Source organism: Elaeis guineensis, chromosome 10, assembly GCF_000442705.2.
Source record: "Elaeis guineensis isolate ETL-2024a chromosome 10, EG11, whole genome shotgun sequence".
NCBI classification, from domain to species: Eukaryota; Viridiplantae; Streptophyta; class Magnoliopsida; order Arecales; family Arecaceae; genus Elaeis; species Elaeis guineensis.
The window spans coordinates 16,712,753-16,724,930 of NC_026002.2; the positions used below are offsets into that span (position 1 = coordinate 16,712,753).

The following is a 12,178-nucleotide window of genomic DNA, read 5'->3' on the forward strand; positions in this document are numbered from 1 at the left end:
TTTGTCCAATCATTTTTCAATGCGCATTTAATGTCTGCAGATCGATTTTTTCGTTTGAAATTTTGAATAATAAAAATATCTATATTTTTTAGAAAAAAATTATGATATTTATGTATATTATGGACACAGAATGTCATGATATAATATAGAATGTCATAATTTTTTTAAAAGATATAATATTTTTAATATAATTTTTAAACGAAAAATATAATCTACACATAAATGTGCTTGAAAAGTGGTGACTACGTGGACCAATCAGATCAGATGGTGCACTCCACGTCGGAATTTCTACACCGCCCGTGATGCACAACGAATTTTGCAAAAATAAAAAGGGCCCGAACATCCTGCCAAATTCTGACGGGGCCTAATAATTCCCTCGGCAGAGGCGGCTCAACATATATGGAGGCTTAAAGCTAAATACTAATCTTTCAACGCACCTTTCTACTATTTTTTTTCCTCTCGTCTCTCCCTAATCTTCACTCCGGAGTGGAAGAAGAAAAGAATCAATGGTATCGATGTCGAAGGACTTCAAAAGGAGAAAAGAAGGTGGAGAGAGGGCTGACATGGAGGTCCCTCTGATGAGGTAGTCGTCCATCTACTCACTAACCCTGGACGAGATCCAGAATACAGTGTGAGAGCCAGGCAAGACCTTCGGATCCATGAACATGGACGAGTTTCTCGCCAACATTTGGAACGTCAAGGAGGGCCAGATCGCCTATGCAATTGGATAGAAGGCGCAGCCCAACAGCAGAGGGGTGCCGCCACAGCGCCACGACAGTGACAGGGGTCGATTGCCATCTCGGTGCCGCTGTGCAGGAAGATGGTGGATGAGGTTTGGATGGAGATTCACCGGAATAGAAAATCAACCACCCACAATAGTATGAGAGCGACAGCGCAGCCCCTCGCCAGCTCACTCTTGGGGAGATGACGTCGAGGACTTCTCATCAAGCTCGGGTCGTGAGGGAGAGCTATGATCAGGTCGTTGCTTCGTCACCTCACGCATGCTTTCGTTAATCTGTGGCCTATAGTACGATTTAGTTTCTACCTCCGGGCATCGTTTATCTTTTGTGGGTGGACGCAGTGGAGACAGATGGCTACAGGCACTAGTGGGGCCTAAAGCAAGTGGGATCTAAAGCAAGGATTTGGTGGTTTACCCTTGAGTCGACCTGCTCTCGATAGAGTGCTAATGATCTCAATGAAATGCATATTTATTGCAAGTCGACATATAGCATGTAATGTCACCATTTTCTTTAAAAAAAAATCTATGATTTTCCCCGAAGATTTTAGGGAGGACATGTTCCCATATTTTAGAAGTTTTATCTATTTGGATCATGGCACACGGTAACAATAGGTGTGATAGATTTTCTGAAGGTAATGACTAAGGGTGCAAATGGATTGGGTCGGGGTCAGATTGGATCATGAGTGATCTCGATCCGATCGATTTTTTGATCGAATTTAATGTTAGATCCAACCCACCAATTGAAAATTGGATTGGATGGACCGAATCCATGATAAAAAGTCCTCCTATTGATCATTTGGGTCGGTCCATATATAATCTGGTCTCGATCTAAAAGTTTAGATTCAACTCGGTCCCAAATTCTAGCCGGGTTCGTTCATATGATAAACCAACATATACGAAGTTTATGACAAAAGAAAATAAATATTATTTGCTTTACTATTAACTTACAATAATTTCTCAAAATGTCACATCAAATTGATAAAACTATATAAAAAATAATGATACTATAATAGTATTTAGAATTCTAATCCACTCTATTTGCTTATAATTTACATATTGGATTAATATTAAATTCAGATGGATCGGATCAAATCGGTTTTAATTTAGTAAATCCAGATTCGATCAAAATATCGAACGGATTCAATTTTAAAACTTGATCCGACCCGATGGATCTTTTAAAATGAGTTGGATTGGATCTAAGCAGATAGGACTGGATGAATCAGGGTCAACCCGACCCATTTGCAGCCTTAGTAATAACCAGATTTGTTTAGGCAATAATACATAATTACTCCACATAATCTCCTCCCCCACTCTCTTCCCATTGCTGGTCAAGTGCATCGCACATGCACGTTACGAATATAACGATTTGTTAATCTGGTAAAGCAACCGTGTTTAAATTTATGGTATAGTTTAATCCTCCATCTGCTAGCTAACGCTTAAACTTTTCTCCATCCTATCCTTACAAAATAGAAATAAATTCGAGAAAGCACTGAAATCCGCCACAGCTGCTCGTGTTGACTGCACCGGACCAGGTGGACGACCACCATAAGTGGTCGGCGCGCCCAATTTCTTAGTCCCAGTCGCTCTGAGAGAACGTTGGTCGGTCATCACCCCTCACGCTCTCCTCCTCCGTTGCGTCGCTACGCCCCACCCGCTCATCACTTTCCCGCGATTTCTCACTCCACTGTCCACGCTCTCTCTCTCTCTCTCTCTCTCTCGACTCTTCTTTAGGTCTCAAATGTTTTTCCATATATAAATATCACTAGCGAGCTTCCCTACTCGCCACTCTCTTCACTCCTGAGCACTCGCTCTCGCTGCTAGGGTTTTCTTCTTTTCTTTTTTCCCCATCTTTTTCAATCTCGCGTCCGCTTCTTCATCTCTGCGACCGAGCGAGTGGGCGGAGAAAATGGGATTCCCGGTGGCGGCAGGAGGTGCCGCAGTGCTGGCGGTGGTGGTGGCGGCGGCGGCTTTGGCGTCGCTTCCACCGTTGGTGGCGCGGGAGGTGTCGGGGCCCCACATAGCGGATTTGAACGTGCTGTTGCCTCCCCGCATGACTAACCCCGTCGGGTACCGCCTTCAAGGAAGCGACGGCTGCTTTTCTTGGTACACTTCTTTTGTTGATACTAGTTTTTTCCCCACGGTTTTCTTGAATCTTAATACCTCCAATGCTGTCACCATCGTCACCGTCTTTGTGTTCCACGTTTTATTGGATTTTTTTTTTGGTGGGATGAAATTTGTATTTTCTTAAATTTGTTACCCTTATTTTTTATGTTTTTTTTCCGGAAATAATTTGCTGCAGTACGGAATATATTCACTTATATTTTTTTTTTTTTTTTTTACAACTCGAATAACCATGAACTGTAAGTCTTATTCGATCTTCCTTTCCAGTTGCGAGTTCGAGGCCTAAATGTGTAGTCAAAGAAATTTCTCGAATCAGTTCTTTTGATCTCCTTACCGAGTTCTTTTTAGGTTTTCTGCCAAAACGTTTTGTTGGCTGGGCCCGCAGCTGGTTTTCCTTGAGCCATCACTATTTTGCGATGGTTTGGTCTTAAGCTGCTAACGTCGCTTCTTCTAGTTCGGCCGCACATCTGTTTCACATATCTTTCGCGCACTTGGCCATGGCATTGCATTGCCCATTCTTTGGGGCGGGGGTGGTTGCGAGGCGTGTTGCTTGCATTTGATAAGTATATAGATCGCTAAGAACGGTATTATAAAATTTATAAATCTGCTGCATGTTCCTTCATCAATCTCCATACCTTTTTAGAAAAAAATTGTTACTAAGAAATTATGAACTTAAGTGAATTTTGGTTAACTATTATAATGAGATCTCAAATAGTACTTAGTTTTTCTTTCCTTTATTTTCAGATAAAAGCAAAAAATTGGTTAAATAGTCATTCACCAAATGCATGTTACTAAACCAGCTTGATGGACTTTGCCTCACTATTCTGTAATGGTGTGTTTCATTCTCGACCCTGTCCTACCCTTGCCTCTGCCTTGTGATCCTTGTAAAATTTTTCACCATCTGGTTGAGTTATATATTTTTTCCAGTTTCAGTTGTAATTGATGATAACAGAACTCTACAGAAAAAGAACCATGTTAAAATTTTATTAATCTATATCTTGCCAGAACAATGTGAAACTACTTGCTCAATCTCTGTATTTTTTTGGAAAATCATTGCTAAGAAGTAATCAGCTTAAAAATACCACTTAGTCAACAATTACAAAGAGATCTCAAACAGTGTTTAGTTTCTCAAGCCCTTCCAAATTGAAATAGAAGCAAAAATGGTCATTACGCTGTAGGCTTGAGATCTCAAACAGTGTTTAGTTTCTCAAGCCCTTCCAAATTGAAATAGAAGCAAAAATGGTCATCTGGTCATTACGCTGTAGGCTTAAATTCTAATCACCCAACATTAGGTCCTCCTCTTAAAAGTATTCAAAATTTGGACCCTTGAAATTTAGCCTTTGATCTGGCCTTTCATCTTTGGGCTTTTAGCTTGGCTTGGATCTTCTCTGGCTAGGGTTGATTGCTTGGACCAGTGCAGGGCTAGAATTGTCTATTCTTGATTTAGGCATGACTCATGGATCCGAGCAATATAAAAAAATGGTGCACAACTGTTATTGCCTATTCAATTGTAACTATGAGAGAGAGAGAGAGAGTCTTGTCTTACGATTGTTTCATTGTTATAATAATGGATATAGAATGTTTTTGAATACTAGCAGTGTGGCAATGTCTTTTGTAATCTTGAATATGTACGAATATCTTGAAAGATTTTGCAAAACAATGAGAATTTGAGAATATTCCCAAAAGTTCTTGTGCTATAGTATCCTTAGTTCACATGGGTCGTGGGTTAAGTTCATCTTGATGCCACTATTATCTGTCTTGTTCCAGAAATAAACTACTCGTCTTTCTTCTGGACTCCACACGTTTCTCTATCTCTTTTTTCACTGTCATTTTTATCTTTTTCTAGAAGAAAAAGACCACTCTTCCTTGTTCTCATTTCTTACTTTGCTCTCTCTTTTTGTTGTTATTGCAGTGATAATGAGGGATTGTACCCACTTTAGATGATGCATGGACCCTCTTTTTTCATGCAATGGTGAGTGCATACAAGCCTCATCATGTCAGTAAGGGGTGTCAACTTTGAGTCATGGAAATCGGGTGTGTCAAATGTTTTCCATATCTAGAAGTCTAAGAAATAGATAAACTCACAGTTCTAAGCAGAAGAAAGGGAGGGAATCTGCTATTCTCTTTTCTTGCATGAGTCCAGTTGATATCCTGCAAAGGCCTCAGAATATAATCCTTTACTGGGTTCTTTTCAGGTTCCTTTTAATGGTTGGTTTGTTCCTTGTTCTTGATGAGATTCTTCTTTATCTGTTTCTGTATCATTCACAGAACATTGCTAGCTGTGCCTGTGGTGTGAAAAAAATGGCTGCCAACTTGCTTGCTTTTTCTTTCTAGTATCTCAAGGGATTGTTAGGAGGCTAGTCCTTTGATAAAACTTAAACTCGTGGTTTATCAATTGAAACACTAGCTAGTTCGTCTTTCCAATTCTGGTTATTTATTGGGTATCCAAGGACAATGAGGCATCTGATTATAATATATGTAATCAAGGCAAATCAGAAAAAGGAGCTCTAAAATGATTGTAGGCTAGATGAATTTTGAATGCTGTATATGTCAAGCATACATTGCGTTGTTCCTTATAAGCACAGTTAACTGACTGTGTAAATCTTAAACACCTGGTTTATGCAAATTCTTAAATTTAAATGGTTTTCTTAAATTCTTAAACTTGGTTTACCTTATACAAGAAACTGATTTGATTTTCTAGAATTATATTTCTATGAGAATTATCAAAATTGTGGATCTGTTCCTACATAACAATGTTGCTAATAAGTTAGCATCTTGTATTCATGTTATAACCAAGCCCTTGACTGAACATGAACTTGTATGGTGGTTTTTAAATGACAAGATATGAGGATGCGCATATTAAATGAATAAATGTAGCATATGCTTCTTCCAGTTCTTCAGCTCTTTTCACAAGTAATGATGAATCCTTTCCTCTTTGCAGGTCATGGGATCATCATGATATTTTATCTGTGCAGCCTGAGTATAATGTCAGTAGTAGGTGCTCAACAAGTGCTCGATTGATATCGATTGCCCCTTATAATGGTAGAAAGGAGACTGCAGTTTATGCTACTGATCTCCATAGTGGAATCACAATTCGCTGTAAAGTTTTTATTGATGAAATATCCCGAATCCAGATATTCCATCATGCTATTAAAATTGACCTAGATGAACTTGCCACACTGCGTATTCGCGCCTTTGATGATGAAGGTATCATATAATTTATTGTTCATATCTTTTTTAGTAATTTTAGTCACATCTGTTAACAAATATTTCATGTCAGGAGGAGATTAAGGTGGAGAGCAAGAGAGAACTTACAAAAGCTTACATACACTGTTAATTGGGAAGGAAATCCATAATCTTGACATGCCCACGTGATTTATGTACTATGAGTTTCACAAGGCTAGAGGCTAGGTCACACTAAAACTGCTACCTTGAGCTCTCATAAAAACTTCCCTCCAACACTAGCATATGTGTATGCTTACCTGTATGATGATTTGCTTGAATATTACTGCTAAAGAAAATAAGTACATTGGTCATACCATAAGAGTTATGAAGTTTATAGAAAAGAGATTCAATAATTTAATGATGGATATAGGATGGCAAAAATGTGTTGAGGAGAATTGGATTTTTTTTTCTTGTTAAAATAGCACATGGTTGTCAGTCACAAAGGTACACTCTGCAAAAGCATAGGTTGGAACAAAATTGAAAGGTCAAAGCTGCCATTGCATGGAAAATTCTTGATTGAAAATCCGTTAAATGGATGTTTTTAATATTGCCCTGCTTTAAAAGTTTGGCTTGACCATGGGATGCCTACTATACCGAACCAGATGGCACAGGCATATCAAACTATGGTACGGGCATACCATATTATACTGGTTTGGTATTGGTACATGGTACGGGGATGTACCGACATTTGGTATGCCAAACTGGCCTTTGTACCGAGCATGCCAACGTAGTGATAGGGTTGCACCAGTATAGGGCTCGGTATCGAGACAACGTATTTTGGGCTCGACCTAGGGATCTGCAGAATAAAAAACAGTAAATTTTTATTTGTGTTTTTAGATTATAGTGGATGCTTATTCAGTTTGATAAATCAGTAGATAAACAAGCCATGAATTTGTTCAAATATTCCTGTATATTCCAAGGTGACTAATCAATTGCCCATTGCTGCAAGGAATTTGTCAAAAAGAGCCAATCTAAGGCTGCGAGGGAATTGATTCCAAGAATGGAGGGGATTATGCTTGGTCCTGGATGGTGACTGTGCTGGATATTGTTGAAATTAATTGTGGTGGATCTTGCATGGAAGAAGGTGGTGACATTGCCACAGTTTGGATCATTAGAGATCACTGTAGAATACTTATAAGCTAACATGTGCTACTAAGAGCGTGCTATTTTAACAAAGGTGGCAGAAATAAGAGATGGAGTCAAAGGGACTCTAAGAGAAGGATCCTCAAGGCACGATTTTGGAATATGACACTCAGTGATCAATCACTGACAGTCAATTCAGGAAGAAAAATTGTGAAGGATTTCACCAGCTCGATTATTAGAGATTCCTCTGTTTTTTGAGAAATGTTAGAGATCACCTTGTTGGGCTGAAACTAAAAATCTCTACTCAAAAAATGCTATTTCAACAAAGGCATGAAGCAAAGAAACTTTAAGAGTGATTCTAAGACTTTCGGAATATAGCTGTTAGTAATTAATTGATGATTTTAGTGCCAGTGAGTAACCACTTCGGCACAGCAGGAATATGGTCATCGACATAGAACTCTTATGTAAAGGTGATTTCTTTTTTTCCAATTTTTGTGCATTTCAGTGGAGAGGACAACAAGCTAATGGATTAGTTGGGCAGTTTTGGAACAGGAGCTGAGTAGAGAATTAAAGGGGAGATTCTTCAACAAATTTTTCTTCTCCTTTACATGGATGTTGCCCATTTCATGCATTAGGAAAAAAAAATTAGAGCAGTATGGAAGAAATATAGGCTCTTTGATTGCCTCTTACTTTGAAACTGCACAAAAGATAAACTAAATCCTGGAGCGAGACTGGTTATGTTATATATAGATCAAATGTAAAGGGGCCAGAAAGTTAAACAGTACAGGTGCACTCTTGTATTTAAGTGTACAAGTAATTAGCATATTAGTGTATGTTTATAATTAATTACAACTGATTTCCTTTTTTCTCCATTTAGGAAAATCATTCAGTTAAGGATAAAATTTCAATCAGGGTTTATCGTCTCGGTACTGGACCCCATACTAGTACATATTATTACAGTGTTGGTATGCAGTATGGTATGAGACGGCGAGACATACTGAGTATCGATATGGTACGAGACTGCATACCCTTACGGTATGATATGCCTGGTACAGTATGATACTGACCGATACGGCAAATCTTGATTTCAGTAGTACATCGGATGTGATTATTGTCCATAATGTTCTTTTTGCATTGAAAGGCTATTCTATCTATGCAAAAGAGGCCTATCATTTTATCTTGGTGCATTGCTAATTTATACTGGTAGGATTATTAATCTTGTATCTCTTCATTTTCATCTAATGGGATCTTATGAGGATCAATGTTGCTAGGTTGTTGGCTTTTCTTGACTTGTGTCTTATACTTGCAGAAAATGTGTTTTCATCACTGGTAGGATTACAGTTTCTGTGGAAACTTGTTCCAAAAGCTTTTGAAGATGATAACAGCCATTATCTTGTTCATGTTCCATTAAAGGAAACACCACTAAGTGACTGTGGTGGTTTCTGTGGTGATCTACGTACACAAATAGAGCTTGAAGACAGAGTATGTCGGAGCTAATTATTATCATCAGATACTCAATTTTTTTCTTTTTTTTGGTTTCTTGAATAATTGATCTTTTGCATTTGCGATTCACTGCAGAACGTAGGTTCAGATTTGTATGTTGTGAAAGGAATTGGAATTGGCCATGAGGTTGTTAGTGCCCAGTTGCTTGAACCAAAACTTGAGCATGTGATGGATACAATTGTTTTAACTGTTGCTGAAGCTATGTCACTAGATCCTCCATCACCTGTCTTTGTCACTGTTGGTGCTCTGATATACTACAGTCTGAGGGTGATTCGTCTGAATGCTGCTCAAGGTTTTTTGTCACTTTTTTTCAGTACAATAAAGTAAAATTCAGTTGTATTTTTTTTTTCTTATTTGTTCTTCATCAATGTATACTTGCAACATTAGAGAATGTGAATGTTTAATTTATTTATATTGAAAACGTTTTCTACATTAATAGTGCAGTTAGCTAATGTAGAAAATGTCAGAACACATGAGAGTAGGAACGTACCTAGGCATATATCCAGACATGAACATCAAAATTTTAATCATTATGCTATATAACAGTATATTGAACGATATACAGTTTGTCATATTTTGACTTTGTTTTTCATAATGTCATTCTTCAATATATTGTAGAAATAAATTGTTGTGAAACGAAGATTAGTTGCCCTACTAGTGAAGCACATGATTCATGGTAAAGTTGTATAAGTATAATACTGGTTTTGTATGTGTTGTATGGACGTTTCTTAAGCAATAAGCACCCTATGAATTTGAATTCTGTAAACAATATTCTTTCCCTAGTCCCCTTTCTGTTCTTACTTTTTTATGATCATGAAACTAAGATAAAGGCATGCAAATGAATACAGCTCATATATGAAAATAAGTTGACGGAACTTCTGACTATAAATGCTCTACCTTTGCTTTGATCCTGCTTGTGTTACAGCTTTTCGATTCTCACTTTGTTACTTTAACTTGTATGATGAATTGTTACTTTCATGGTCCCTTATAAACCGACATTCTAAAATTTGCAACTAATTCAAAAGCCAAACTTAGTTTTGGAGGGTTGGTTGGGTTATGCTTAAATGTATGTGTCTTGGTTGGCTAAATCCAATCAAAACCAATTGATAGGGTTAAATTTATGCAAACATGAGTTATTGATAGTTTCTTGTGGAATCTTGAAGAGCTTCTTGATGTTATTGATGCCTATTTGCTCAATTCACTATGTTAATTTTATTCCATTTATAGGGGATCTATTTTATTCTGGATGAAATGGTAAAGTTGATGCTGGATGTTTAAACATTTGGTACTTGGACAAATTCACCTTTTGCTTCTATATCAGTCTCTTTTGGTTTTGGATAAAAGTACATGATTGCCACATTATGGGATTGGCCTTCTTGAAGAACTGATGGCAAATTAAGATCCTTGAACATGACCAAAATGCTGTGTTCAAGCTCATTCTCTGTTCTTGTAGTTATGTTTAGATCTACATATGTGGATAGCGGGCTGCATATTTAGTTCTTTGGAGATATTATGGTGCATTCTCTTTAGTAAAGTTTATTTGTCAAGATTTATTATGTGTTGATAGTGAGATATAATTTATGCAGTATCATAGTTCATTACTAATGGCGATTTGTTCTGGCATATATAAAATTCTTTGGTGGGTAGAAAGGGTTGGTTAGAAATTGTAAGTAAATTGATCATGTTACTTTTATGATGAGGTTTTAACATCTTATTTCTTACAAATCTTTTGGTTTCAGCTCAATTTTTTTTTTTTAATTTTACTAAATTGTTGTTTTTTGTAGTGATTGAATTACCATCTCCGCATCATCGATGGTATGTCACAAACTCTTCAGTGGCTCGGGTGGACAGTATGATGGGGATTGCTCATGCCTTGAATCTTGGAATCACAAATATCATTGTCGAGGACTCTAGAGTCTCTGATCATGTGCAGATATCATCTTTTCATGTTGTCACCCCAGATAAACTGTGTCTATACATGGTGCCTGTGACCAATGCTTCTGCTCCTCTTGATGGGGCAGCACCCATTCCTTCCTCGGTTGTTTGGTATGTTTTTCCAGGCCAAGAATACATCATTGACATAAAAGTTTTTGCCGGGGGACCTGATGGAAATCAAATACACATCACAGAGGTATGCTCTAGGATCTGACTCCAGGTTCAGCTCAATTTCATCAGTATCTCTATGGTGTATAATATGAGCTTTAATCTTTACAATAACTTGAGCTCAGGAATATGGACCTTCCTTTTTGTGTCTAAGAGATAAATTTAGTAAATTATGAACTCAAAAGTTTACATAGATTCTCAGTCTTTACTGAAAAGTAGTCATCGAGTGATATAATGTAAATATTATAAGCATTATGACCTGTATAATGTGACATCAATGATTACATTTTGACCACCTCGATATTCATATTGTTTTTCTAAATTTTTTAGATTTCATAACTGGTTTATTAGCAATATAATTATTGTATTGAAAATTGCATAGCAATATTCCTAAGTGTGTTTGATTATAACCATTGAAATATGTTCTTTTTTGTGTTTTGAAACAAAATGTGGATTTAGTTGGCTGTTTTTTTCTGAAAACTGTGTGTGGCCATGTGTTGCTAGCACTCTTGGCATGACATATGAACATGAGGACCTCTTTTGTTATTAAACTTCCCATGAAAGTGGAATAATCATAGCTTAATATTTTTCGACAGTGCAAAATGAAATGGATAAGTGATCATATAATCATGTGCACTCACTCACTCGCTCAAGGCATTAAAATTTTGCCCATAAACTGATATGGGATGTGTCCAGTGGAGTAGCCAGTTGTACGAACATTTGACTGAATCATTCAGGTCAATTTATTGGTTAACTGGCGGCTGACGCTGCTTCAAGTCGATACAATGCCAGTATGGGCTGGTCAGGGCCAATGCAGACTTGCAAAGATGGAAGAAGCTTTAAATTATGAACTTCCATAATGAGAGAGGGCAAAACAGAAGAGACAAGAGATGAGAAAGGATCAGAAATTAGGGAAAAAAAGGAAGAAAATAAGGCAAACAAAAAGGAGAAGGATGTGAAAATATTCAATGGTACTTATCTGGTGAAACTTGGTGCAATTTAGGCGTGGGATTAAAGTTAATAGGAAGCTATGGGATGATGGGATGTTGCTTGTCAAGTGTTTGTGGAGATCAAAGTTAGGGGAAGTGGGGTTTTGGTAGTACATGTTTAGCTATGAACTCTTAGAAAGGGGTGGTAACTGTAACTTGGAGGAAATTGAAGCTTTGTTGATTATATAGAGATACTTGAAAGGATCAATTTGCATAAGATTGAAGTAAGCTTCCAAGTAGGGAGAGGACAAATATTGGTTGACTTATGATACAGGGAGTTGTCTACTTTGATTTTTCTTGGAAATCAAATGGCCATGGTGAAGGGAAATGGTGGCTCTTGATGTCTCACTTTCAGAAGACCTCTTCTCAAGCATTGGCATTATGTTTCATACCCAGCTGATACGGTGATGCCATT

At 37.5% G+C, this 12,178-nt stretch overlaps 1 protein-coding gene across 1 annotated transcript in view; it reads left to right on the forward strand.

Moving 5' to 3' along the window:
* Nucleotides 1–2,236: 2,236 nt before the first annotated feature.
* LOC105052955 (nuclear pore complex protein GP210) overlaps nt 2,237–12,178 on the forward strand; it is a 53,491-nt gene continuing 43,549 nt past the window's right edge. Inside the window, 5 exon segments of the mRNA XM_073244174.1 lie at nt 2,237–2,842; nt 5,802–6,067; nt 8,478–8,650; nt 8,747–8,963; nt 10,456–10,802. Coding sequence (XP_073100275.1) covers nt 2,646–2,842; nt 5,802–6,067; nt 8,478–8,650; nt 8,747–8,963; nt 10,456–10,802 — 1,200 coding nt within the window. The 5' untranslated portion in view covers nt 2,237–2,645.